Source organism: Gobio gobio (genome assembly GCF_949357685.1).
Source record: "Gobio gobio genome assembly, chromosome: 16".
NCBI lineage: Eukaryota > Metazoa > Chordata > Actinopteri > Cypriniformes > Gobionidae > Gobio > Gobio gobio.
Genome location: NC_137109.1, coordinates 39,596,534 through 39,621,730, shown reverse-complemented (window position 1 = coordinate 39,621,730; position 25,197 = coordinate 39,596,534). Strand labels below are relative to the sequence as shown.

Here is a 25,197-nt window from a genome sequence, read left to right as displayed (position 1 = left end):
CAAACACAAATTCAGAAGTGCGCACTGCTGTATATTGACCTGGGTTTTTTTCTGTAGTTACTCAAACACAAATGGCAAATGCAATTGATTTAGGCCTGACCTTCACCTCCCTCGATTTAAACCTCACTGACAGTTTGTGCCTCTGCATGTCTTCCATCTCCCTTTCTACCATCTCCCTGTCTCTCTGCCCTACCCCATCACCTCTTCTCCTCACTCCCTAACACTCCAACACCTCTTTTCTCTCTATTTCTGTCGCCATTATGCAAACACATCAGCTTTCTCAGGCTCACACTCTCTCCCTCTTTTTTTTTGTTGGCTCCACTCCTGAGGTTTGTTAAGGCAAACCTGGGTGATAATTAGGCAGGGACAAACTATACATCAGGGAGGACACAGCCTCAGAGCATTGCATGCAGAGAGAGAGATGAGGGGGTGAGTCTCTGCCTGTTGGTGTTTAAAACAGGAAAAGCACTAGAGCTGAGAGGGCAAAAACAAGAGGATGTGTTTAAAACAACAGAAGAGAGAATAAAGAAAAGAATGGATGAGTTAGGATGTGTCGTATAGTGGTATACTTTGTTTCGGGTACTGTTTTTTAAACTCTAGCACCATCTATTCTCTGTCAGCATTGTTGATGCACTGCAAAAATCTAATAAGTATTTTGGGATTTTCGTTTTTTTCAGTAATAATATAAACATCCCTAAAACAAAATATACGCAATATTACAAGATTGCAAACAAGAAGCACAAATTTATTTGCCTAAATTCAAGATATAGTCTCTGAAATCTAGTTTTAAGATGCAAAACAATGGTATAACAATATAATACGATAATGTTTATAATAAGGCTGGTTTTCTGAGAATGTCTTGAATTAGGCTATTTGTTTTGTCTCTAATTCTTTGTCTTTTATTCCCCGTTATGCTATTTTCAAGGTTACTAATTTCTTTTTCAAAACACTTTCATTTTCTCATAATATACATTGCACATCACCACATTTTTCAATGCATCTCAAACGACTCGTTGGATGAATCATTCTCTCTAAATCCCTCTTTTCCGCAAGCTACTCGGCTGTGATTGACCAGATGGCCCAGTCTGTTGTGATTGGTCTACCACTTACAGCGCTTGTCGGAAGCTAAAGGCCCATTTACCATAACTGAATTCAGCTCCGGAGGCTTCCTCAGTCCTCAGTGATTGTACACACTGTAAAGACAGTAACAATGGCATTGGTTTTACCATATAAAACCGAGCGCGAGTCCGATGACACAACTTTAGAAGAACTAGTTATTCAACCTGAACCTCCATCGCTTGAGCAGGACATTCCTCAGTAATACACTACTCATTTTGAGGTGCATTATGAGATGTTGCAACTGTAATTCCTCAACATCAGCATTAACAAGTGTATGTCCATGAACATGAATTTATTGCGGTGCACATGTGGGAACTGAGCACTAACGTGAATGACATTAAAGTTTGTACAACAAATCTTGCTCCATCTTTTATCTTTACTCAAAGTAGTAAGAACGACAGACAATCTGCATTAATAGACACACAGTTTTAGGTAATAGTGGCCCACAGCTGTTTAGCAGAGGTTTTTCAGTAAGACCGGTTAGCAGGAAACTTACACAATATAAAACACAAACCGATGTATTTTGAACACCCGGTAGAAAATATATGCTGCGTCCCAATTCGCATACTATCCTTCCTAAATAGTATTCGAAAATAGAATTAGTATGTCCCAAATCGAAGTATGTTGAAAAGAGTATTCCAAAGATACCCGGATGGTCTACTATTTCCGGTCAGAATTCGAAGTGCGGATCAACGCACACCCTAATGGCTGATATTGCCCACAACCCATTGCAAGTTGGACGAGGATTTGATTAGAACTACAAACGCGGATAAAAAGTGTAAAACTACAAACATGATGGAAGTGCAAGTCCGATGGTTAAGTAGAGAGGTTTAGATTAAGGGGCTTTAGTGATCAATTATGAGTATTTAACCTGACGAAAATATATTTATTCAATTTTATTACCTGCAGCAGCATTATGAACTTTTGAAATGATATGTTTGGCCATTAACTTTTAAATGCATCATTATATTTAAACTGCAAACACATGAGGAGAGTCTCTGAATTAAAGACCCATGAATGGCAGATCAACGTGCTACTACATTTCTCTCCGATACGGTAGGAAATTAAATTGAATGTGGAGGATTTGAACTGTGACAATGATTGGCAGGACAGTTTAAAAGGTGACAAGCTGCATGTAACTAAGTGACAGTGTCCGTTAAAGATGACGAAGTAGAATGTCCCAAAGCTTGCATACTCTTTTGCTACACACTCAGAAGTATGTACTTTTTTTCACAAAAAGAGTACATACTTTTAGGTCGTAGTATAAGTAGGTGAATTGGGACGCAACAATATTCATTAAAGGTCCCATGGCATGAAATTTTCATTTTATGAGGTTTTTCAACATTAATATGAGTTCCCCTAGCCTGAATATTGTCCCCAAGTGGCTAGAAATTTTGATCGGTGTAAACCGAGTTCTGGCTGTCTTTCTCTGCCTTTGAGAAAATGAGAGCTCAGACGAGCTGATCTTGAATTTTCCTGTTATGACGTCATAACAGGAACAGTTACCTCCCTTTCCTCCGCCCAGAGAATTTAGCACGCCCATGCGAGCGTCATATTGGCTTGTGAACGAGTGAATGCTGGCAGTTTCTCAGTGTTTGGCTGTACAAATGAAAACAGAAGTCTTTTTTCAGTTCCTTCTGATCTGTGATCAGTGATTTCTGATGTGTAGCTAATTATTCAAGTTCACACAGAACTTAATTATTCGTGCTGCGGCTTCTCTCTCTCCCGACAGAACGGTGTTTTCTATCTTGTGAGTCAGTGTTTTTGTATGTCCTCGTCGCGTCTATCTGTTCTAAAATGTGCATACAGTCGTGAGTTTCTGCTCAACATCGGCAGAGCCACATCTTTAGAGATAAACCTCACGCACGCCGAAGCTCGGGCTGCACTGGCCGGTCGGCCTTCAACATCACCGACCCCCAGTACTGCATCTCGCCCACAGCGGAGGCGCCATACATGGCACGAGATTAAGCAGACGGGGGTAAGCGTGAGTGTATCTGGGCTATGCTAGCCAGCTATCCCCACAATAAACTAGATTACATTCGATTACTGCCCTGTTGTGTCTTTGTTTGCGCTGTGTACTCAATGTGCGTCACTGACGCTTTTCATATGATAGGAAAATATCTAAAAATAATGCTATAATCAACACTTACTCATAACTTCATAACTCATCTCGACAGCTGTAATGGTACATTACATGTGTTACAAAGTTGGTAGAATAAGGATGAAGACAGGCTCGGCGTGACTGGGACTTGTGTTTATTCAGAACTCTCAGGTACAAACAAAATAAACTTGCGCTGACAGCGCTTTCACAACTCAGTACAATATCACTTTGTTAGCAAATCTTTCCGTCTCTGGTCCATTGATGTCCGGTTTGCGAACGAATCGTTCTTTTGAACCGGTTCTTTTTAGTGAACCGGTCGAACCAGTTCACCAAATCGGACTGAAATGTTCTAAACGGTTCGCGTCTCGAGTCAGCGCTGATCCATCATTTACTAAAGTTACTAACTTTCTGACATGAGTGACAGTCCCTCTGACTAGAAATCAAGTAATAACCTGAAGTATATGCTAGTAACTACAACAGTTCACTGAACTGAGACGTGCTGAGAGAACTGATGAGAAGTGACATCCGTCTCTCTGGCAGCCTTGTGCCTTGTAGACCTCGTTAAACCACGCCCCCTCCGCTCATTTCAAATGCAAAGATGTCAGCCAATCACAACAGTGGCCATTTTTACTGAAGTCTCACAGGAGACATGCCCCTTGAAACAGGGCATTCAGCCAGAGGGCAAACATCAGTATAGAAAAAATGACTTTTATTTCTAAATTTCAATACATTTTCTGTATTTTTCATGCACTTTCGACTTGACTTTACAACTTTGCAGAACATTTACATTCACAAACCGCTATTATTACTCACTGCATGAAAGGGAATAGTAAAAAAAAAAAACATAATAGGGGCACTTTAAATACTTATTGTGGTAACAATTTTAAAATGTAAACATTCACTGTTCTCTAAAAACAAGTCTTATCGTACACACTATATGTTTAAAGGATGTCTTGATATTTTTACGGGAAAACAAGAAAATTACTGATTATTAAAATAGCTTCTTTGCTATGTACTAGACAGGAAGTCAAAGGAAGAAACATATGGAAAAAGAATTGACTAAGGAAATGGGGAAGCGAGGTTGTGATTGAGTGATGAAAATAATTCATGCTGGATTTCCTAGTTTCACGGTCAGATGGATCATGCTTGGAAATGGCACATATAACTATAGGCGATCAACATTTTCTGTTCATTACAGTAGGAGACGTCAGTCCCAAAGCTCAGAACTGAGAAAGCTCCAGATTGTACAAAAGGACACAGTGACATTAGAGTCTCTTTGGGGGTTTTGTTGTGTTTGCGGTATAACGTTTCATTTTGGCATATGGCTCCCTTTTAAAACTCCTTAATGTCTGTTTGTGAAATTTCTTTACACTGTTTTTAGCAACCTGGAAAGCTACACATGGATAAGTATTGATTTGGTGGTTTTATTTTTTGAGTGAAAATGCGTGTGTTCTGTTCTCCACTTGGCACTAAGTGGAATGTTGGTATTCTAGTTGAAAACCCAGAACGGCGGGCAAGTGTTTAGAGAGAGAGGATTGGTGTCGTGGGATTTGTGACATGAGCAAGCAGATGTGCCAGATCCAATCAAATGCTCTTACTAATGGCTACCATGGTGACCAGCTCAGCCAATAAGAGGGTGCATTTTTCGATAACACTTGCTGACCAGTCCAGGCCAAACTGATTTGATGGGACAACTGTTAATTAATGATTTTATATACAGAAATGTTGTGTGTGCGCAGCGTATGCATGCGTGTATTTAGTTGGGAGTTGCGTGGGATTACATGTGAGGAACATATGTGAAAGAGGATTGGAAAAAGAACTATGCAATATAGGAAAATATTATGTTTATTTTTCCGTGTCACAAACCCCGTCAGGTAAGCAAAAAGCCAATTAGCACCTGCTAACAAGATGTCGGTGTAATATAAAAAGTGTGTGTGCATGCATGTTGCAATTACTCAGGAAGGCAAGCTATTCCCAACAGGCGTACCTCGTCACCACATTCACATCTTTTCCCCTATTCCTTCCTCTCATCCCCCTTTCCTCGGCTCCAAAGCCCTGAGTACAACTTCCCTCCATCTGTCCCTCAGATTTTTTCCTAGTCTTTCTCTCCACTTCACTCTCTCTATGGTACTTCTCGGTATATATTCCCTATCTTTCTATCTTTTTATCACTCTATATCAAGCTCCTGCAGATTCTGAGCACATATCTGCAAAAGTGCCAGGGTGCTGAAAACCCTTGAATAAAACTGTTATGGCCCTCAAATTGCTGCCATCAGTGCTACGAGAAATCATATTTTTTTTCTGTCCTCAAATGATAAATGGGGGTTGGGTTTATAAGCATTAAAGTGGGGTAAGATGTTTCACTGGTAAGCTGTGTTGCCCCCGAACTGCACAATTTTTGTCATGTGATGACACGATTTGAGAGGTAAATTAGTAAATTGCCACCTGAATTATCTGACTAAATATTATGCTATATATGTGTATTGTATATTATATGTTTTACTACGTATTATTTATTGTGTATATAAATGTGTATCTGTCTCTTAGTAATTCTTTCTAATAAATGTAATCTTTCTGCACCACATTATCTTTATCTGATTAAAAGTGTGCAGAATGCTAGATATTCATAGCTGACAAAAATAACCATTGTACGTATATGTGTATATATATATTTGAATATGTATGAGTATATAATATATATATATTCCCCCTTCAGTGGATGGTGCCATTCATCGTGGGGCTGGTCCTCTGTTGAAGAAGGAATGTGCCACTCTGAACGGCTGTGAAACAGGGGATGCCAAGATCACCGGAGCCTACGGCCTGCCGGCAAAATGTGAGTCGCTCACGAAACACACTGATCATCATACTAATGCCATATAAACATCGGTCTGAAATGGTTTGAGCTTTTTTTTTGTGTAGACTGATGAATTCAGAATCATTTGTTAGAATTAAACATGAGCATTTCTTCGAAAAGCAAACCTTGCTTGTGTTTAAGCTTGATCACATCAAAGTCAGCGCAGTACTTTTGTAGAAGCTAAATTACACTTGATAAATGTCATAAAGTGCATTTTTTTGGCATGCGTTTTCATTTCCCATCTTAGGATAGTAAGCAGGTGTTGTGCAACCTCTCAAGCGACATGTCAAACGGTTACGTACATGTTGCACATTGCCGTATGAATAAATGAATAAACCATCAACACAAACCTTTTTGCCTATCACTCTCCCTCGCTCCCTCCCCCATCCATCTCCCTCCCTCTATTTCACTCTTCCAGAGAGTGTTCAGTAATTATGTAGTCAGACAGTGTTTACAGAAGCAAGCGCACTTTAATTTATTCGCACACTTAGCAGTAATTTCCTTGTCTAATTTATGATCCCCCCCACCGTACCTTGCTGTTCAGAGACAGAGATGCACACGCTGCTGATTCTCCAGCCACCCCTCAACACACACACACACACACACACACACACACACACACACAGATACACATAAATGATTTGCCTCACACACCAGTCTATGCTCTCTGTTAGATTTGACGTAGTCTTTAGTTGATTTTTCTCTCCAACTTTGTTTTTCCTTCTCATCTCTCTCTCTCTCTCACGTACTGTACCGAACTGCGGGGAGTAGAACAGTAAATATCAGCAGCAATTGTAGGACTGAAATTAGTGTCTGTCTCTGACTGCGTGCACCTCGCACAGATTGGATTATAAGTTATGTACGAACAGGTGTTTGGACTATTTGTGATTGATGAGCTGTTAAAATGTAACATTTCTAAATGAAAATGTTCAGGTTTCTGTCTGTGGGTAGAGAGCATCATGGCGATCCAGGATCAAGATCATTTTAAATTCTCTGAAATTTGTCTATGCAAAACTGGCTACAACAAATGCTTGAGTGTACAGCCAACCCCCAAGTCAGGTCACTCCTTCAGTATAAATCTACAGTATTTGTTCCACCTATTATATCACCCGCTAGATTGTAAATGCTCTGATTGTTTGAAAAAGAAATAGCAAAGCTCTCCTCGACATTCTGGAAGATTTAAGATGTCAATCATGTCCATATTAAAACGACTAAAATGCAAACGTTTATTGCTTAGTTTCTTTTAATCAGCTGCATTTATTTTATAATTCCATTTTTTGGTATTTAATTTTTTTTTTCTATCGTATCTTAATATGCGGAGACAACTATAAGTAAGCTATTCATAGGTTATTTTCCTCAAAAGCTGTAATCATTGTCTCCATAGCTCTAAAAAAAAAAATCCCCTGTTGTTTTGAGCAACCCGTCTAGTTGTACACAGCAATACTGACCAATGGCTATCAGTTTGTTCAATCAACAACTAATGTGGGCGTATTTGGAAACCTTTTTTTGAAAACAATATTTGTTTTTGCAGTTATGTTCGGTGGTGGAGAAATTACACACTTCAGCTTGAACCTCAAGTATGCGTGATAGCAATAGAAAGCATTTATAATTACAGGCTAAAGCCCCTAAATAAAATCGGAGATTTGTCTGTTTGTATAGAGTATTGTCATGTTTTGACTGGCTGAGCTGAAGTTTGCACATGTGCTCGCACATCTGTTGCTTGTTGGATGAGGATAGGGGAGTGTATGTTTGTGTCTTACAGTAAAACAGAAGTATGGTAATAATACATACTCTGCCAGAGTTGAGGGGGTGAACTAGAAAGAAACCCAGTGGATCTCATTGGTATATGAAAGGCAGAATGTGAAGCTCCTGTCGGTCCCTAAGTCCACCTGTGTACCAATACAGCCTTGACTAGGGATGCAACCATACAAAACAACCATTGCTAGGGGGGAGAAAGAGAAGAGAGAAGCATATTTATCAATACACACACATACACATACTCTCTCTGAGCCTTCATTTCCCTCTGTGGCCAATTAACACTAATTAAAATCCACACAGGCCAATCGAACACCCACCCTTCTCTCCCTTTACTTAACTAATCCCTTTCTCTCTCTCTCTCTCTCTCTCCTCATCCATCTTTGGCTCATAGACTGGATGAATAACAAGGTTCAATTATTTAATTATATGTATTAAACAATCAAATGAAATGCACTGTACTTTTACAATGATCCCAAATTTCAGACTGTTATCTCAAATACATTTTGAGCGGCAACTTTCTTGAAATCGCAGCCTTTTCTTGTCAAAACCAGTAGCATGAAAGCCAAGGTGAAAGGAGAGGGATCTATTGTGCGAGCCGTCATGCTTGATCGGCTGGTGACTACGGGTATATTGTAACTTAGCTGTCAAGCTTATTTGAATTTGAGAGAAATGGGGGAAACACAAAAAGTGAGTCGAACACCTTCGGACCTTTCAGATGATAAGCAGATCTCTTGTGCCGTCTTAGCCAGCTGCCTTTTTAAAAATCAACGCACCTGCTCCCCTGCTGCAGAATGGGGATATATAGTTGTGCACAGTGACTTTTTCTCCTGGGAGGTTGGTGGGAGAGACCAGGGCCTCCCTTTGTGCATGAGACGGGAGACCTGGGTTTGGTCTGGATGAGTGAACAGTTGGTTGCAGAAGGACAGACAATCTTTCACTGAGTGGGAGGGAGAAGAGGAAAGAGAAAGGCGAGCAAGCAGGAGGAAGGCGGGAAGGAGGGGGGAACAAACAGAGGAGTGATTTAGAGCCTGATAATAGCAAGTTTGGAGTAGATTCATCGATACGTTATGGGTGTTGTCAGGTTTTGGTTTGGGAGCTGCGTGGGGAGAAAGAGAATGGTGTGTTTTCTCATGAGCAGATCAGGAAGTTATAGTGAAATAAAATGGTTTAGAAGATAAGCTGTACGACTACACTGTGACCCAGCATATATTAAAGCAAAAAGCTGCAAAAGCCACAAAATGAAGATGTATCCATCCATCCAATCGCCTATCTAACAGCCTGTCTGTCAGTCAGTCAATCTATACTTCTTGTTAAAATAAATTAAATGTATAATATTATAATTTATATACAAGTCTGTTCTTATGCATGTCATTTTTTAAACACAAAATTAAAGTATATATACAAATAAAAAAATGACATATGTATGGCAAATATATATATTATATATTTATTATATTAATTATATCATATTATATATTAAATTATATTATATTATAATTATTATATTATATTATACTATTATATAAACTACCTTTTAGCTACAAGGCCCCGAATCTACATTATGCTACATCGTAAACATCTGAACTCTGTAGAAAATGTTAATTTCTTCCCCTCGCACACTCCATTGTAAGCATGCTTGTGTGTGTGTGTTTGTTTTAGAGAGCAAACAGGAGCGACAGAGGGAGTTGAGCAGTGCGAAATTTAAAGCTCCCGGCAGTTTTTTGTAGTTTGTTTTAACCTCCAGCTGCACCTGTGTCTGCGGTGATTATGTCATCCTGTCTCTCTTCCTCTCTTCCTTCTACACCCGCTTTAGCAGTTCATGCTGTGCCATGACAACACTTTGTGACACTGTACTTCCAGTCAAACATATGCCCACTGTTCTGTTTTTTTGTCTGTCCATTGTTTCCCTTTGCACTTCATATGCGAGCGTCTGGGTATGTTTGTGTATGTGTGTTTGTGTGTGAGTAATGTCCCTGCCTGACTTGATGTATGATGGTGCTGCTGGACTAAACAAACAGAGGTGGATCGATGCTGTAAACACTGCAGAGTGCAGCGGTAAATAAACGCAGCCGGACAGCACGCAACGCAGAGAGGTGTCGGGGAGGGATGCGGGGGGTGGATGGATGAGGGAAAGAGGAGTGGGAGTGCAACTGACGGAGGGCTGCTGGACGTCCAAAGGACAAGCGGGGCAAGGGAAGAGATTGAGGACATGCCACAGACGTGACACACAAGGACACAAGACATTGAGAGGACAGATGGATGAATGTTTTAGACAGAAGGTAGACTGAAAAGGAGGACAAGGGAAACGGACCCGGCGTCTGGTTGAGCTGAGTGTCAATGGGAGGAGGAAACAGGAAATTGAGATGAGAGGGTGCAGGATGGAGACAAGTGGGGCTTTAGTAACTGAGAAACAGACAGATGCCAGAATTGGGAAATATACAAACAGAAAGTGTAGTTGAGATAAGTAAGAGATCTAATCAAAAGTCCAGACATAATTAAAGACACATCAGGAGTTCATCAACTTTCTCTTACAAAAAAAGACCTGTCAATTTGTATATTATTCTATGAATAGCAATCAATTCTGCATTTCGATTAAAGACGCTCTCAATGTTTTGATTTATAGCAGAAATTCTACTTGGTTTCCATGGTAAATGTGGGGTGTAAAAACAGGACTAAACACTACCAATGCTCATCACCTCAGCTGTTGACAGCGCCTATCAGTAAAGCAGTTACTGTGAAGAGATATTTTGATGTTGTTGAGTAATATATCATCATATATCATCAAAAGAAGTAAGCCAAAAGACCCTTCCAATAGCAATCAGTTATTTCTATAAGTCAGCCACAGTGTTACAAAGGCCAAGTTCTGCCAAGGCCAGTATCACTGATACTGATATAGCGATACCACTATTGAATGGAACAGTTTTTCTATTTCTATTTCTATAAAATGTGTAATTTATATCCCTTTAATATATTTGAAAGACATTTATTTGAACTTAATAGGACTAAATTTTAAATTGTTTACTATAATTCCAGAATATGTTCAAAATTACCATCTTTTAATACACTGGAAACCTTTTTTAAATCACTTAAAAAGATAGATCCATGTATTCTGGTGAATTAAAGGGTTAGTTCACCCAAAAATAATGTCATTTATTACTCACCCGTTCCACACCCGTAAGACCTCTGTTCATCTTCAGAACACAAATCCGAAGGCTCAGTGAGGCATCCATAGGGAGCAAAGCAATTTACACTCTCAAGATCCATTAATGTACTAAAAACATATTTAAATCAGTCCATGTGAGTACAGTGGTTCAATATTATTATTATAAAGCGATGAAAATATTTTTGGTGCGCCAAAAAAACTAAATAACGACTTATATAGTCATAACCGATTTCAAAACACTGATTCATGAAGATTCGAACCGTTATGAATCAGCGAGTCGAATCATGATTCAGATCGCGTGTCAAACCGCCAAACTGCTGAAATCACGTGACTTTGGTGCTCCGAACCACTGAATCGACTCACTGATTCATAACGCTTCGAAGCTTCATGCAGCAGTGTTTTGAAATCAGTTATCACTATATAAGTCGTTATTTATTTATTTTTGGCGCAGCAAAAATATTCTCGCCGCTTTATAATATTAATATTGAACCACTGTACTCACATGGACTGATTTAAATATGTTTTTAGTACATTAATGGATCTTGAGAGTGTAAATTGCTTTGCTCCCTATGGAGGCCTCACTGAGCCTTCGGATTTTAACAAAAATATCTTAATTTGTGTTCCGAAGATGAACAGAGGTCTTACGGGTGTGGAACGGCATGAGGGTGAGTAATTAATAACATTACTTACATTTTTGGGTGAACTAACACTTAAATTGTTTTAATATAACGTCAGAATCGAGAGTATTAGAGGATGCACAGATGTGTGGACTAAACAAAGCACATTTTCTCTTGTCAATTTTAGTTACTCTAAGAAAATAATTGCATTTAAATATATGCTTTATACTTTATATGCAATTTAAAATATATGCTACTGTTAAAACATTTGGGATCAGTAAAGGTGTTTGAAAGAAGTCTCTTATGCTTGCCAAGGCTGCATTTATTTGATTAAAAAATACAAGAAAAACAGTAATATTGTGATGTATTATTATAATTTAAATTTCCTATTTTGATATACAGTATTTTCATTTATTTTCATTTATTCCTGTAATGGCATTATAAATGTATTTACAGTCACTTCTGATCAATTTAATGTCATTGCTGAATGAAAGTATTCATTTCTTGAGAAAAAAAAAATCATACTTATCCCAAACTTTTGAATGATAGTGTATCATGAACATACAGTGTTTGTGTTTTAGGAACATGGATAGATGAACTGGAGACATTCACATATTTTCTGATATTTTTGTATGACTTCTCTCTGTCTTTGGCTGTATCTCTCTTTTTCACAGATGTTATTCACACCGTGGGGCCAATAGTCCACGATTCAGTGGGGGAGAGAGAGGAACAAGCACTGAGAAACTGTTATTATAACTGTCTGCACACTGCAACTAAGAACCACCTGCGGACTGTGGTGAGGGTCTCACCACACACACTCATTACAGATTCAGACTTCATGTCCTGGCAGTGATACACTATATTGCCAAAAGTATTGGCAATATTGACACCCCTCCAAATCATTGAATTCAGGTGTTCCAATCACTTTCATGGACACAGGTGTATAAAATCAAGCACCTAGGCATGCAGACTGCATGGTACCGTGATATGTTCCCACCTGTGCAAGAAGTCCAATCGTGACATTTCCTCACTACTAAATATACCACGGTCAACTGTTAGTGGTATTATAACAAAGTGGAAGCAATTGGGAACAAAAGCAACTCAGCCACGAAGTGGTACGCCACGTAAAATCACAGAGCGGGGTCAGCGCATGCTGAGGTGCACAGTGCGCAGAGGTCGCCAACTTTCTGCAGAGTCAATAGCTCCAACCTTTGTGTGGACTTCAGATTAGCTCAAGAACAGTGCATAGAGAGCTTCATTGAATGGTTTCCATGGCCGAGCAGCTGCATCCAAGCTTTACATCACCAAGTGCAATGCAAAGCGTCAGATGCAGTGGTGTAAAGCACGCCGCCACTGGACTCTGGAGCGGTCGAGACGTGTTTTCTGGAGCGACGAATCACGTTTCTCTGTCTGATGGACAGAAAGATGGACGAGTCAGGGTTTGGAGGTTGCCAGGAGAACGGTACTTGCCTGACTGCATTGTGCCAAGTGTAAAGTTTGATGTGGGCCTGTTTTTCAGGGGTTGGGCTTGGCCAATTAGTTCCTGTGAAATTAACTCTTAATGCTTCAGCATACCAAGACATTTTGGACAATTTCATGCTCCCATTTCATGAGTCCTGACCTCAACCCGATAGTACACCTTTGGGATTAATTAGAGTGGAGACTGCAAGCCAGGCCTTTTCATCCAACATCAGTGCCTGACCTCACAAATGATCTTCTAGAAGAATGGTCAAAAATTCCCATAAACACACTCTAAAATCTTGTGGAAAGCCTTCCCAGAAGAGATGAAGCTGTTATAGATGCAAAGGGTGGGCCAACTCAATATTAAACACCAACTGATTAAGAATGGGATGTCATTAAAGGGATAGTTCACCCAGAAATGAAAATTAGCTCATAATTTACTCACCCTCAAGTCATCCTAGGTGTATATGACATTCTTCTTTCAGACGAATAAAATGAAAAGAGTTATATTACAAAAGTCCAGGCTAATTTAAGTATTAGAATTTGATTCATAGTTGCTCTGTTTTTGAAGTCCATATATTGATTTTTTTTTCCGTCAAATAACGTGCTCCACGTGGCTTCGGGGTGTTAATAAAGGCCTTCTGAAGCGAATCGACGCGTTTGTGTAAGAAAAATATTCATATTTAAAACTTTCGGCTGACCGCCTTCTGTGGAAAAGTGTTGAATGTTGAAAGTGAAACTAAAGATGCGTACTTGACGTCATGACGAGCCTACCTGGTCGTGTTAGTCTTTCAATCGGCAGAGGGACTTTCAACAATTTTTCCATAAATTGAACAGGGAAGGCGGTCGGTCGAAAGTTTACTTGATAAAGTTTTAAATATGGAAATTTTTCTTACACAAACGCGTCGATTCGCTTCAGAAGGCCTTTATTAACATTCCAGAGCCGCGTGGAGCACGTTATTTGATGGGCAGATGCACTTTTTTATGGACTTCAAAAACAGAGCAACTATAAATCCAATTCTAATGCTTGGATTAGCCTGGACTTTTGTTGTATAACTCTGATTTTATCCGTCTGAAAGAAGAATGTCATATACACCTAGGATGACTTGAGGGTGAGTAAATTATGGGCTAATTTTCATTTTTGGGTGAACTATCCCTTTAAAGTTGATGTGTATGTAAAGGCAGGCGTCCCAACACTTTTGGCAATATAGAGTATAACTACTTGTATGCAATTTTAACGACCTACCGCAGTCTCGATCCTAACACGCTGCATGCACATAAACTCAGGTACATACCGTTAACATGTTAAACTCTCACCCTGCTTCACTGACACCTGACGGCTGCATCACAGTATAAGAATCAAAATGCCAGCAGTCCAGTCATAACACAGCACATAACTAGCACTCCACCGGTGCCCTAACAATTTTTATATGAATCTACTCAAACAGTTGAGAGCCGTTTCAGCTTTATTTCTTTCAGAGAATGATTTATTGAAGACAGGTTACTGCATATATAAAAGATTTTAAAGCAGTGCACCAGCAAGGATAAAAATACACACAGGCACAGCTAAGAACTACTGTTAAGGTTCTCAAGAAGGAGAAAGCGATCATTGAGGCATCATAATGTCTTATAGGGACTTCCTGTTTATCTTTATGTAACTGGTGTATGCTGTGAAAAAAGACCTTCTAAGTGTAGTATTATTAGGAGTAGTTTATGTAAAAAAATTTAAGTTCACTTTCATCATCTACACACCCTTATGTCATTCCCAGTGTTAATGTTACTTATATTATTTTTATATTTATATGATATTTGTATATTTTATATATTTTAAATAATATATTTTAAATGTTTGTGTTTTTTACTACTGGCTTTCTATATGTCTTTAGTTGATCTTAGTCATTTAGTTTGAGTAACTTCATTTTTGATAAAACAGTTGTTCAACAAAAAAAAGTCTGTCACATGTTTAAACAACATTGAACATTTTCATTTATAACTGGATAAAATTTATAAAAGAAAAATAAATAAATAATAAAAGTAATAAAACGAATAATTACCAGAATTAACCGAAAAACATTATTGAGGCAATGACAACACTGGTTATTTTTATCTTTTTTCCATGGAACATAAATGTTGTTGTGCTAAATGTTCTGGCTTTCCATTCCAATTTACATAAAAGTGAATGGTGACACATGATAACTGACACATAAACTTGTCATTAAAAGTAATCTATTATAAGTATCATTACAAGTCTTCTGATATCTTTGAAACAGAATGAAACAAACACAAAATTCGTATTTTATTGTTGCCCCATCTCCATTCACTTGTATTGTATGGAAAAGCGGCAACTAGGACGTTCAGCAGTGTAGCTCCTTTTGTGTTCCATGGAAGAAATAAAGTAATTCAAGGTCTGGGTGGAAGAACATGAGGGTGAGTAACTGACAGAATTTCCTGGCCCTTAATTGATTTCAAAGTACTATATCCATACGTGCTGGGGTTTTCAAGACATTACTTAGCAGAATATTCCTTTTAAAGCAGCAACGGTTGACTGTCCATTTGCTTTAAAGTAAAGCTTTTGTTTTAAGGTCCTTAATTCTGGGGCACAAGTGGCTCGTTGTCGTTAGTAATGGATTGTATCTTTAATGGGTTGTAATTAATCAATTTACATTCACCTTCCCTTGTAAAAGCTGTTTTTGTTGTGGTTGTGTACTAATAGGTCCAACCGTAAGTGCTTTGTAAACTTGATTTCTTAATGCAACACATTTATTTAGAAAAATCATTTAGTAGTGTGTAGATAAGATTTTTTTTTTTCACACTTTTAATTATATAACATTCAAACCGTTATTTCTTTTTATGTCTCTTGGATGTTGATGTCTAGGCTTTCCCCTGCATCTCTACTGGAGTGTATGGTAGGTGCAAATTACAGCGTTTTTTTCTTAATCAATGTTTACTATTCATCTTTAATTGTTGTCTTGCATCAATTATTTATATTTATATGTCCTTTGCATTCGTAGTCTATAAATGACTGTGTGCAATTTATTACAGGTTGGTTGATTTACAGTTTTCAATAGACTCATTTATTATTAATACCTATAATCATTCATTAACCACATTTATGAGCTAACATCAATAGTACTTCATTCCCTATGTTCATGATGCTCTATCTAACCTAATCAATCGTACGTTTATGGACCTTGGCTATGATGTGAACTCCTGCTCATGCATGTGTTCTTATTTGTGGTTGTTTATTTAGTAGGAACCTCATTTTAGGAATTCCGGGAGTGGATATCACTTGCAGTAGTATGAGGGATTTCAAGATTAAGGGTGGGATTAGACGGTCAGATTAGGAGAGATTAGGTGCGAGAGCATGTCACTGTGATTATAATCCCCCTTCTTAGCTATACGTGTTGAGATTAAACTCAAAAATGAACCCAGCAAACAGCTTTAGTTTGAAAACAACCACCATCAGTAAATCGTTTTCAAGTCTTCATGCAGAAAATATGGTGCCGTGCATCTGCAGAATTGCGAAGTGCTGACAAGGTGTGAACGTGTTGATTTCTGACGCCTCTCTGTTAATCATACAAATGATATCATTACAATCAAAGTAATGTGTATTTGTAATAATATCAGGTTGTGTTGTCCCTTTGGATTTACTTTGTGTTAGGGCTGTCCGTTTGATGCATCAATTGAGTCTAAATAATTATAAAGAAAATAACACAATAAAATAAACTTGTATAGCATGAGATGCTGAAAAATGGCAAGATGCGATGGCCAAAGATGTCTGTCTGCATGTGTATAGACAACATTTAAAATATATAAAACAATATACCGTCCTGTTTATTCCGTGCTTTCATCTGCCACAATATTGGTATGTCTTTGAATTATCTTATTTGGAGACCATTGTGATTTTTTTTTTTTTTTAATGTTTTAATCAGTCAAACAGCATATTGCAATTTAAGTTTTAATAGTTGTAATTTAAACATTTGAATCGATTGAAAGCTTAAATCTGATGTGTATTGTGTTGGATGATGTGTGTGGTGCAGGATATCCACCTGATCAAGCAGTCAAAGTTGCCCTGAGAACAGTGAGAGAATACCTGGAGCAAAACCACGAGAAGGTGTGTATGTGTGTGTGTCTGTGTCATTTCCCTGTTGGTGTTCTTTTCTTGCCATTGTTGTTATTGTTCGATGAGGAACACGTCGTGGCAAACAGATGGTGGCTGCATAGGGACTTGCTTTTCTGAGTCAGCATGCACACACACACATATAACCTCACAGTTTTAATTGGTTTCTACGGAGCTTGTATAAGCTTTGCAGAATAGCACACATACAAAAAAATCCACAAATGCATTGACACAACCTCTGGCCCCTGTGAGTTAATGTAAGCCCAGAGTACATTTAACCAGGAAATGAGGAAATTAGCCACCAGGATGTCTCTGACAAAACTAAAAACTCTCTCTCTCTCTCTCTCTCTCCCTCTCTCTCTCGCTTCTTCCTGGTCACATCTGTTTCTCATCTCTCACTGATGTGTCTCTCCTGTCCTGAGCTTTCATCTCACTCTGCACTGCGTGTTTAGTTGCTCTCGCCTTCTTTTACGCTACAGACATACAAAATGACAGAGACACTCTAATTACGGCACACTAATTAACCAGCGCTTTGGTGCTGTCTAACCCCTGCACTTTTCCATACGCACAAAGAGAATAGTAGAGAATGGAAGAGAGAGAGTACTTTTATTGTTTTTAATTTTTTATTATATTTATATTTTCATTATTTTTAAAACTACATAATGTACATCAAAGCATTTTCTTTGGATGAGAAAATAATCAACAGTACAAATAGTGTACAAAACATCTCTAAATATATACACCGATCATGCATAACATTATGACCTAATATTGTGTCGGTCCCCCTTTTGCTGCCAAAACAGCCCTGACCTGTCGAGGCATGGACTCCACTAGACCCCTGAAGGCGTGCTGTGGTATCTGGCACCAAGATGTGCGAGGTGGGGCCTTCATGGATTGGACTTGTTCGTTCAACAGATGCTCAATTGGATTGAGATTCAATTCAATGAACTTTATTGTCCCCAACAGGGAAATTAGATCTGGGGAATTTGGAGGCCAGGTCAACACCTCAAACTCGTTGTTGTGCTCCTCAAACCATTCCTGAACCATTTTTGCTTTGTGGTAGGGCGCATTATCCGGCTGAAAGAGGCCATGGCCACCAGGGAATACCGTTTCCATGAAAGGGTGTACATGGTCTGCAACAATGCTTAGGTAGGTGGTACGTGTCAAAGTAACATCCACATGGATTGCAGGACCCAAGGTTTCCCAGCAGAACATTGCCCAAAGCATCACAGTGCCTCCGCCAGCTTGCTTCTTCCCATAGTGCTTCCTGGTGCCATGTGTTCCCCCATGTGTGTAAGCGACATGATTCATCACACCAGGCCACCTTTTTCCATTGCTCCGTGGTCCAGTTCTGATGCTCATGTGCCCACTGTTGGCGCTTTCGGCGGTGGACCGGGGTCAGCATGGGCACCCTGACTGGTCTGCGGCTATGCAGCCTCATATGCAACAAACTGTGATGCACTGTGTATTCTGACACCTTTCTTTCAGAACCAGCATAACTTCTTCAGCAATTTGAGCTAAAGTAGCTCCTCTGTTTGATCAGACCACACGGGCCAGCCTCCGCTCCCCACGTGCATCAATGAGCCTTGGCCGCCCATGACCCTGTCGCCGGATCACCACTGTTCCTTCCTTGGACCACTTTTGATTGACACTGACCACTGTGTGCAGACCAGGAACATCCCACAAGAGCTGCAGTTTTGGAGATGCTCTGACCCAGTCGTCTAGCCATCACAAATTGGCCCTTGTTTGAGGACAAAATGTTCACTTGCTGCCTAATATATCCCACCCACTAACAGGTGCTGTGATGAAGAGATAATCAGTGTTATTCACTTCACCTGTCAGTGGTCACAATGTTATGCCTGATCTTTGTGTGTGTATATAAATATATAAAAAATAACGACAAAAGGTCACATCAAAGAAGGCTGTGCATCTATGTCACTGTGATTGGCTGATTACACTGTCAATATGATAACGCCCACCTATTATGATCGCAGCCGGTCTGAAAATCGACCTGAATGCGTCAGTCCGGTGGAAATGGGCGGACTAATTAATTACAGACTGAACAACTCACCCACTTGGACAAAACCACTCATGTCTGAATCAAATTTAACTTGAAAAGATGAAATGTGAGTGAGCCATTTTTTTTTGTAAATGCTTAGCTTAGTTCAATTAAATGTGCTCCTCAATGTCTGTAACCTTCATGACACCTGCAGTGTTTGCTGAGGATTTGTGGACTCATGGTTCCAAAAGAAGGCTACTATTAATAATAATCAATAGTCAATAATCAATAGTCATAGTCAAAAAAACAGTTTCTATTTACAAATAAAAACTACACAAAATATGCATCTAAAACATTTTTTAAAAGAAGTTTAATATGATTTGGTTAAACATAAATAGTATGTTAATATTATGGTAATATTTTCTTGTTGATAGTGTACGGTAAATGGTTTGCCATGTGCCTTTAACCCAGAAACCATGTAAATATCAAGTGGAATACACTCTTTTCTGTAGTTCATCACGAATATGCATGTTCATAATGTTACAAATGCTTTGGCAATGTAAAGCTTCATTTTGAATATTAATCAGACCGACAAAGCGACACAGGATGAGTGAGCTAGAGAGAGCGAGTGACATTTGGCAAAATGGAATGAAAAAAGACAATGCTAGACACCAAAGAGAGAAAAATGAGAGCGAGAGAGATTTCAGTGGCAGAGTAGGAGTGTTAGCTGGATGCAATGATGTGTTACAGGAACATGATTAGAAGCAGGAACAGCCCACCTGCCCTCACCACTGTTGTCATGGAAATGGAGGTTCTAGGATGCTGGCACGGATCTCAATGTATTCTTTTTATGTTGTTGCTTGCCATGAAGCATTTGGGACTGGTGCTGGTGTTCTGTCAAGGACAGTAAGGTCATTGGCACTGCGCCTCTCCGGCTAGAAAGACTCAGACATTAGAAATATGCTAACCGAATGCACCCAAGTGCTCTTTTTCAGCAGACCCTCTCTTCACACAAGACTGAGAGTCAAAAATCTGTGAACAGGATAAATTAATGTTTTTTTTTTTTATCTGTTTATGGAATATTTAAAGTTAAATTCATTTCACAGAAAATAATTTTGACACAACAAAATAAACTCTTTCACAGAAATGCCCTTGCAGTGGAAAATACTTTTATTTTCTCTGGGAATCAACTTTTATTTAATTCTTTTTTTATTATTATTATTTTAGTTAATTTTTTTTTTAACATAATTTCATTCTTTAACTCTAGTCCCAGGAATTCCTGCTTTAGAAGGTAAGGGTAAAGGATTATAGCCTATTTGTTTCTTTTAGGTGAAGATTGTGTTATATTACTATCGCTATACGTTCTTCTGAGTTGTGTCTGTGAAGTTCTGCTGTGCAGTAGCAAAATCAGCTCAAAAGTGATATTCTCTGTGCTCCTTTATTTTTTATTTCTTGTCTTTTTCTGATGTTTTCATCTGCACTCAGTTGGACCGGGTCATCTTCTGTGTGTTTCTGAAGTCTGACAAAGAGCTCTACGAAACATTGCTGCCTGCATACTTCCCACAAGGTATATGTCTCACACACACACAGACAAAATGTTGGGTTTCTATGTTTTATGGGGACTTTCAAAATAATGATTTTTGTACTGTAACTATATTCTATCCCATAATTCTACCCCTAAACCTACCCATCACAGAAAACTTCCTTCATTTGTACATTTTCAAAAAACATAATTCTGTATGATTTATAAGCTGTTTGCCTCATGGGGACCAAACAATTTTCTACAAGGACAAAAATGACAATCTTTGTGGAGACATTTTGTCCCCACAATGTAAAGTTTACCAGGACCACACACACAAACATTTCATAATGACCCTTGATTATACGAATGCTTTCTAAACAAAGTTTGCCCAGTTTACCTTCTATTAATCCCTCCCTCAGTGAGAGGACAGGTAATTGGTATTCTTGACTGTGATGCCAATGTGTTTGTTTTCACTTGTGTTCTGGGACAAACTAGCGCAGTTTAAAGTTATTCTTATGTGATGGCTCTACGTGTGTAGCCTGCACTGATAACAAGCCAACACTGACTATATTAGCATTTTTAATGGATGCAGTGTTTACAATGTTAAAAGAAATTAATTAAAAAGCAGCACACTGACTAATTTCGTATTTCATTTTACTCAATTTTATGCCCTTAGGAAACATCCCCAAACATATTTACTGATTTGCACCTTTTTTAAAATGTAACATGTTGCATGACGAACCTTGCTCTAATAATCACAGTTATGATATGCTGTTTTTGAGATCTCACACAGCGGCTGAACTCCAAGCATTAGTGTCCTTGTAGATGTCTAATGCTGTGTATGTGTGCTCTATTAGACCCTGTTTTTCACCTCCAGGTTCACCGCCAAAGAGCAAATTATGAGAGGATGTCATAGTTGCTGTGGAGACGCCACACAACCTGCTTTTTCGCCACATCGCTGTCTCGCTTTTACCTGATGTGGCCCCTATAAGCAACAACAACAGCTGCCTGAAGCCACACGATTTATACATATAACCAAGCCAGTGCTACATGGATTTCTGTGATTGGTATCAGCTTCAAGTTGGGAGTCATACTGCTATTGCATTTGTGTTAATATTGATAACAAAGTATAACAAAAATAAAAATTCTGTCGTTTACTCTCATACCCTCATGTATCAATTTCTTCCTTCTGTGCTTTTTTTTTTGGTGTCCATACAATATGTCAGTGGGGTCCAATGCTGTTTAAACCCCAATGTTCTTCAATATATATATTTTTTGTGTTCAGCAGAAGAAAGAAATGCATGCGTGTTAGGAACAACATGAAAGTGAATTGTCTTTTTTAGGTGAAACACAAAGAAAATGACCATTTAAGTCGCAAATATGGCATAGTCTCATTGTTACTCATTCCAGGAACAATTTCCAGCAATTATATGATATGCACTGAATTGACGTTTAAATTATAGAAGATATCCTACTTGAATATTGTTCATAGAGTTGAATAAAAATTGAATTAAGGCAATAAAAGAAACCAAAAAGAGTATGTCAATGGTTGTAACACTTAACCTATAATGAAAGTGCACTATTTGTACTTCTTCAATGTACTTTCTGTCTTCCAGTATGATAAAAGAGCCTCATTAAAGTCAACTCCTCTCTCTGAACTAATGGCTGGGGCCGCTCTTAATGCAACTTTCATTAATTACACCGTAAGCCTTCAAGTTAATAGTATAATGTCAGCAAATGGATTTAGAACAAATGAAATATTTTGCAATATTGATGCAGATTGATTTTGTCAAATTCCTCGTTAAAGGAGAAGTACTCCTAATTGTTATGCGACAATTTCATTTTTTTCTCCACTCTTAACATACGATTCGAGCATCTTTCATAGCCCTTTCCAAAAAAAACGAGTCTCCTTTCATCTCAACATGCTGCTGTATCTGAAAGAAAGGAGAGAGTGAGGGAGGCAGATGAAAAAGAGAGAGGGGGAGAGATGAGTTTAATAAACTCATCTGAAGCAATTTTCATTTTTTAATAAGCGACAGGCAGCTCAGATACTGTCATCAGGCAAGCTTCTCCAAATAATGAGAGCGGAGGAGAAAAAAGGGAGCGCAAGAGAGAGAGGGAGGAAGAGCTCAGCAGAGTAATTATCCTAAATCCAGACTTCATCACCGTCCCATCAGCACTTCTCTCTTCCTTTCCTCCCTCTTGCAATCCAGATCTCTGTGTCCCTCTCTCTAGCCCTCTTAGTAAAGTGTTATTTAATTTGCTGTACTGGCACAGTGAAAGCAGCCAGTGTGGGGCTGCTGCTGAAATAGTAACTCTTCAATGACGATTACACTGGAGTGGATGCTATACGCCAGCAGCAGAACCACAGCGAGATGAGAGCTCCTCTTCTCTTTTTTTTGCCGCTCTCTCCCCCTTATCTCTCTCTCCCATGCCCTCGTATGCTCGTTTTCAATGATCCTATCGTGTCTCTCTCTCTCGTTCCCTCCAGCTGCGTTCCGTTTGTATCGTCGGGTTCATAACCCCAGATTTTGCCCGTCAAACGGAGCTCGCTATCACTGGCGGCCCTGTCATTTCATCCTGGTGTTCTGTCCCAGTTTGTAGTCACTTCAATCTGGTTTAATCTTGTGGGTGCAACTAGAAGTGTTATGGAGTTTTTAGAGCAAAGTGGCTTTTGAATGCGACTTCCCAAATAATCATTTTTATCTTTTGGTTTTTATTTTGCATTCTTTTTGTAGGTAACAAAAAAGTGTTTGTCTTTTGAATTTTTCACATACACTATATTGCCAAAAGTGCTGGGATTCTTGCCTTTACATGCACATGAACTTTAATGACATCCCATTCTTAATCCTTTAATATTAAGTTGGCCCACCCTTTGCTGCTACAGCAGCTTCAACTCTTCTGGGAAGGCTTTCCACAAGGTTTTAGAGTGTGTTTATGGTCATTTTTGATCATTTTTCTTGAAGCGCTTTTGTGAGGTCAGGCACTGATGTTGGACAAAAAGACCTGGCTCACAGTCTCCGCTCTAATTCATCCCAAAGGTGTTCTATCGGGTTGAGGTCAGAAGGCCAGTCAAGTTCCTCCACACCAAACTTGCTCATCCATGTCTTTATGGACCTTTTTTTCGTGCACTGGTGCGCAGTCATGTTGGATCAGGAAGGGGCCATCCCCAAACTGTTCTCACAAATTTGGGAGCATGAAATTGTCCAAAATGTCTTGGTATGCTGAAGCATTATGAGTTACTTTCACTGGAACTAAGGGGCCAAGCCCAACCCCTGAAAAACAACCCCACACCATAATCCCCCCCTACACCAAACTTTACACTTGGCACAATGCAGTCAGGCAAGTATGGTTCTTTTGGAAACAAACAAACCCTGACTCGTCCATCGGATTGCCACATAGAGAAGCGTGATTCGTCACTCCAGAGAACACGTCTCCACCACTCTAGAGTCCAGTGGTGGCGTGCTTTACACCACTGCATTAGACGCTTAGCATTTCAATTGGTGATTTAAGGCCTGGATGCAGCTGCTCGGCCATGGAAACCATTCGATGAAGCTCTCTATGCACTGTTCGTGAGCTAATCTGAAAGCCACACGAAGTTTGGAGCTATTGACTCTGCAGAAAGTTGCCGACTTCTGCGCGCCTCACTTCCACTTTGTTATAATACCACAAACAATATAATGAACTTCTACTTAATTGAGCTGTTCGGTCATGATGTCAACTTGTAGGTCAAACCGGAAGGCTAATTCACCATTCTGGAATTTCTTAAATGTTTTTAAGAATCCCAGTTTTTGATTTATGAGTAAAATCAGGTCTGTGGTTAAAGAGACGTTCACATTTGGTTCTACAACATAAACTACACATATCCTAAGTTGTTAGATAAGATTGTTCGAAAAGGTTCATTTTCTTCTGGTATAGAATTACAAACTGCAGCTCTATAACAAACACAAGGCTGTTTTGGGACACAAGGCTCCATCAAAATAAGGTGTATTTTTTGCAGGTGTTTACATAAGAGAATTTAATAATTTTTCTGTTTGTTTTTTTATATTTAATTTTACACACCCCCAGCGTTTGAGAGCAGAGAATGCTGATCATTTTTTCAAGTTTTTGATAAGCTAGTTTATGTACTTGCCGGATTTTTTTATGATTCAAATTTGGCTGGGTGGTTAATAACACATTTATCTGTGGTGTGAGGAACTCAGAACACATGTTTAGTTTCGACTTTACAGGGACTTTAACCATTGGTGCATATTATAGCCTACTACATTTCTGACAGTTTCTTCTATTGCATTTGTTCCCACATAAATAGAAAGACTTGCTCCTTAGTGTAAAATAAAGTGTGATTTTGTCACTAGGCCCCACAAGTCCTAAGCCAAGGCATCCATTAATATGTATTAGGATAACTAACTAACCCATGTATGAACTCACCTATAGAAATCCAAAGTGAGCCAGAAATGCAAGAGCTCATCTCCCTGAGAGAGGGG

At 39.0% G+C, this 25,197-nt stretch overlaps 1 protein-coding gene across 1 annotated transcript in view; it reads left to right on the top strand.

The window, feature by feature from the left end:
• macrod1 (mono-ADP ribosylhydrolase 1) overlaps positions 1-21,876 on the top strand; it is a 60,215-nt gene extending 38,339 nt beyond the window's left edge. Inside the window, exons 5-10 of the mRNA XM_079838605.1 lie at positions 5,936-6,052; positions 12,286-12,407; positions 15,948-15,978; positions 17,113-17,186; positions 20,677-20,758; positions 21,591-21,876. Coding sequence (XP_079694731.1) covers positions 5,936-6,052; positions 12,286-12,407; positions 15,948-15,978; positions 17,113-17,186; positions 20,677-20,758; positions 21,591-21,616 — 452 coding nt within the window. The 3' untranslated portion in view covers positions 21,617-21,876. The remainder of the gene's footprint in view (positions 1-5,935; positions 6,053-12,285; positions 12,408-15,947; positions 15,979-17,112; positions 17,187-20,676; positions 20,759-21,590) is intronic.
• Positions 21,877-25,197: the final 3,321 nt, after the last annotated feature.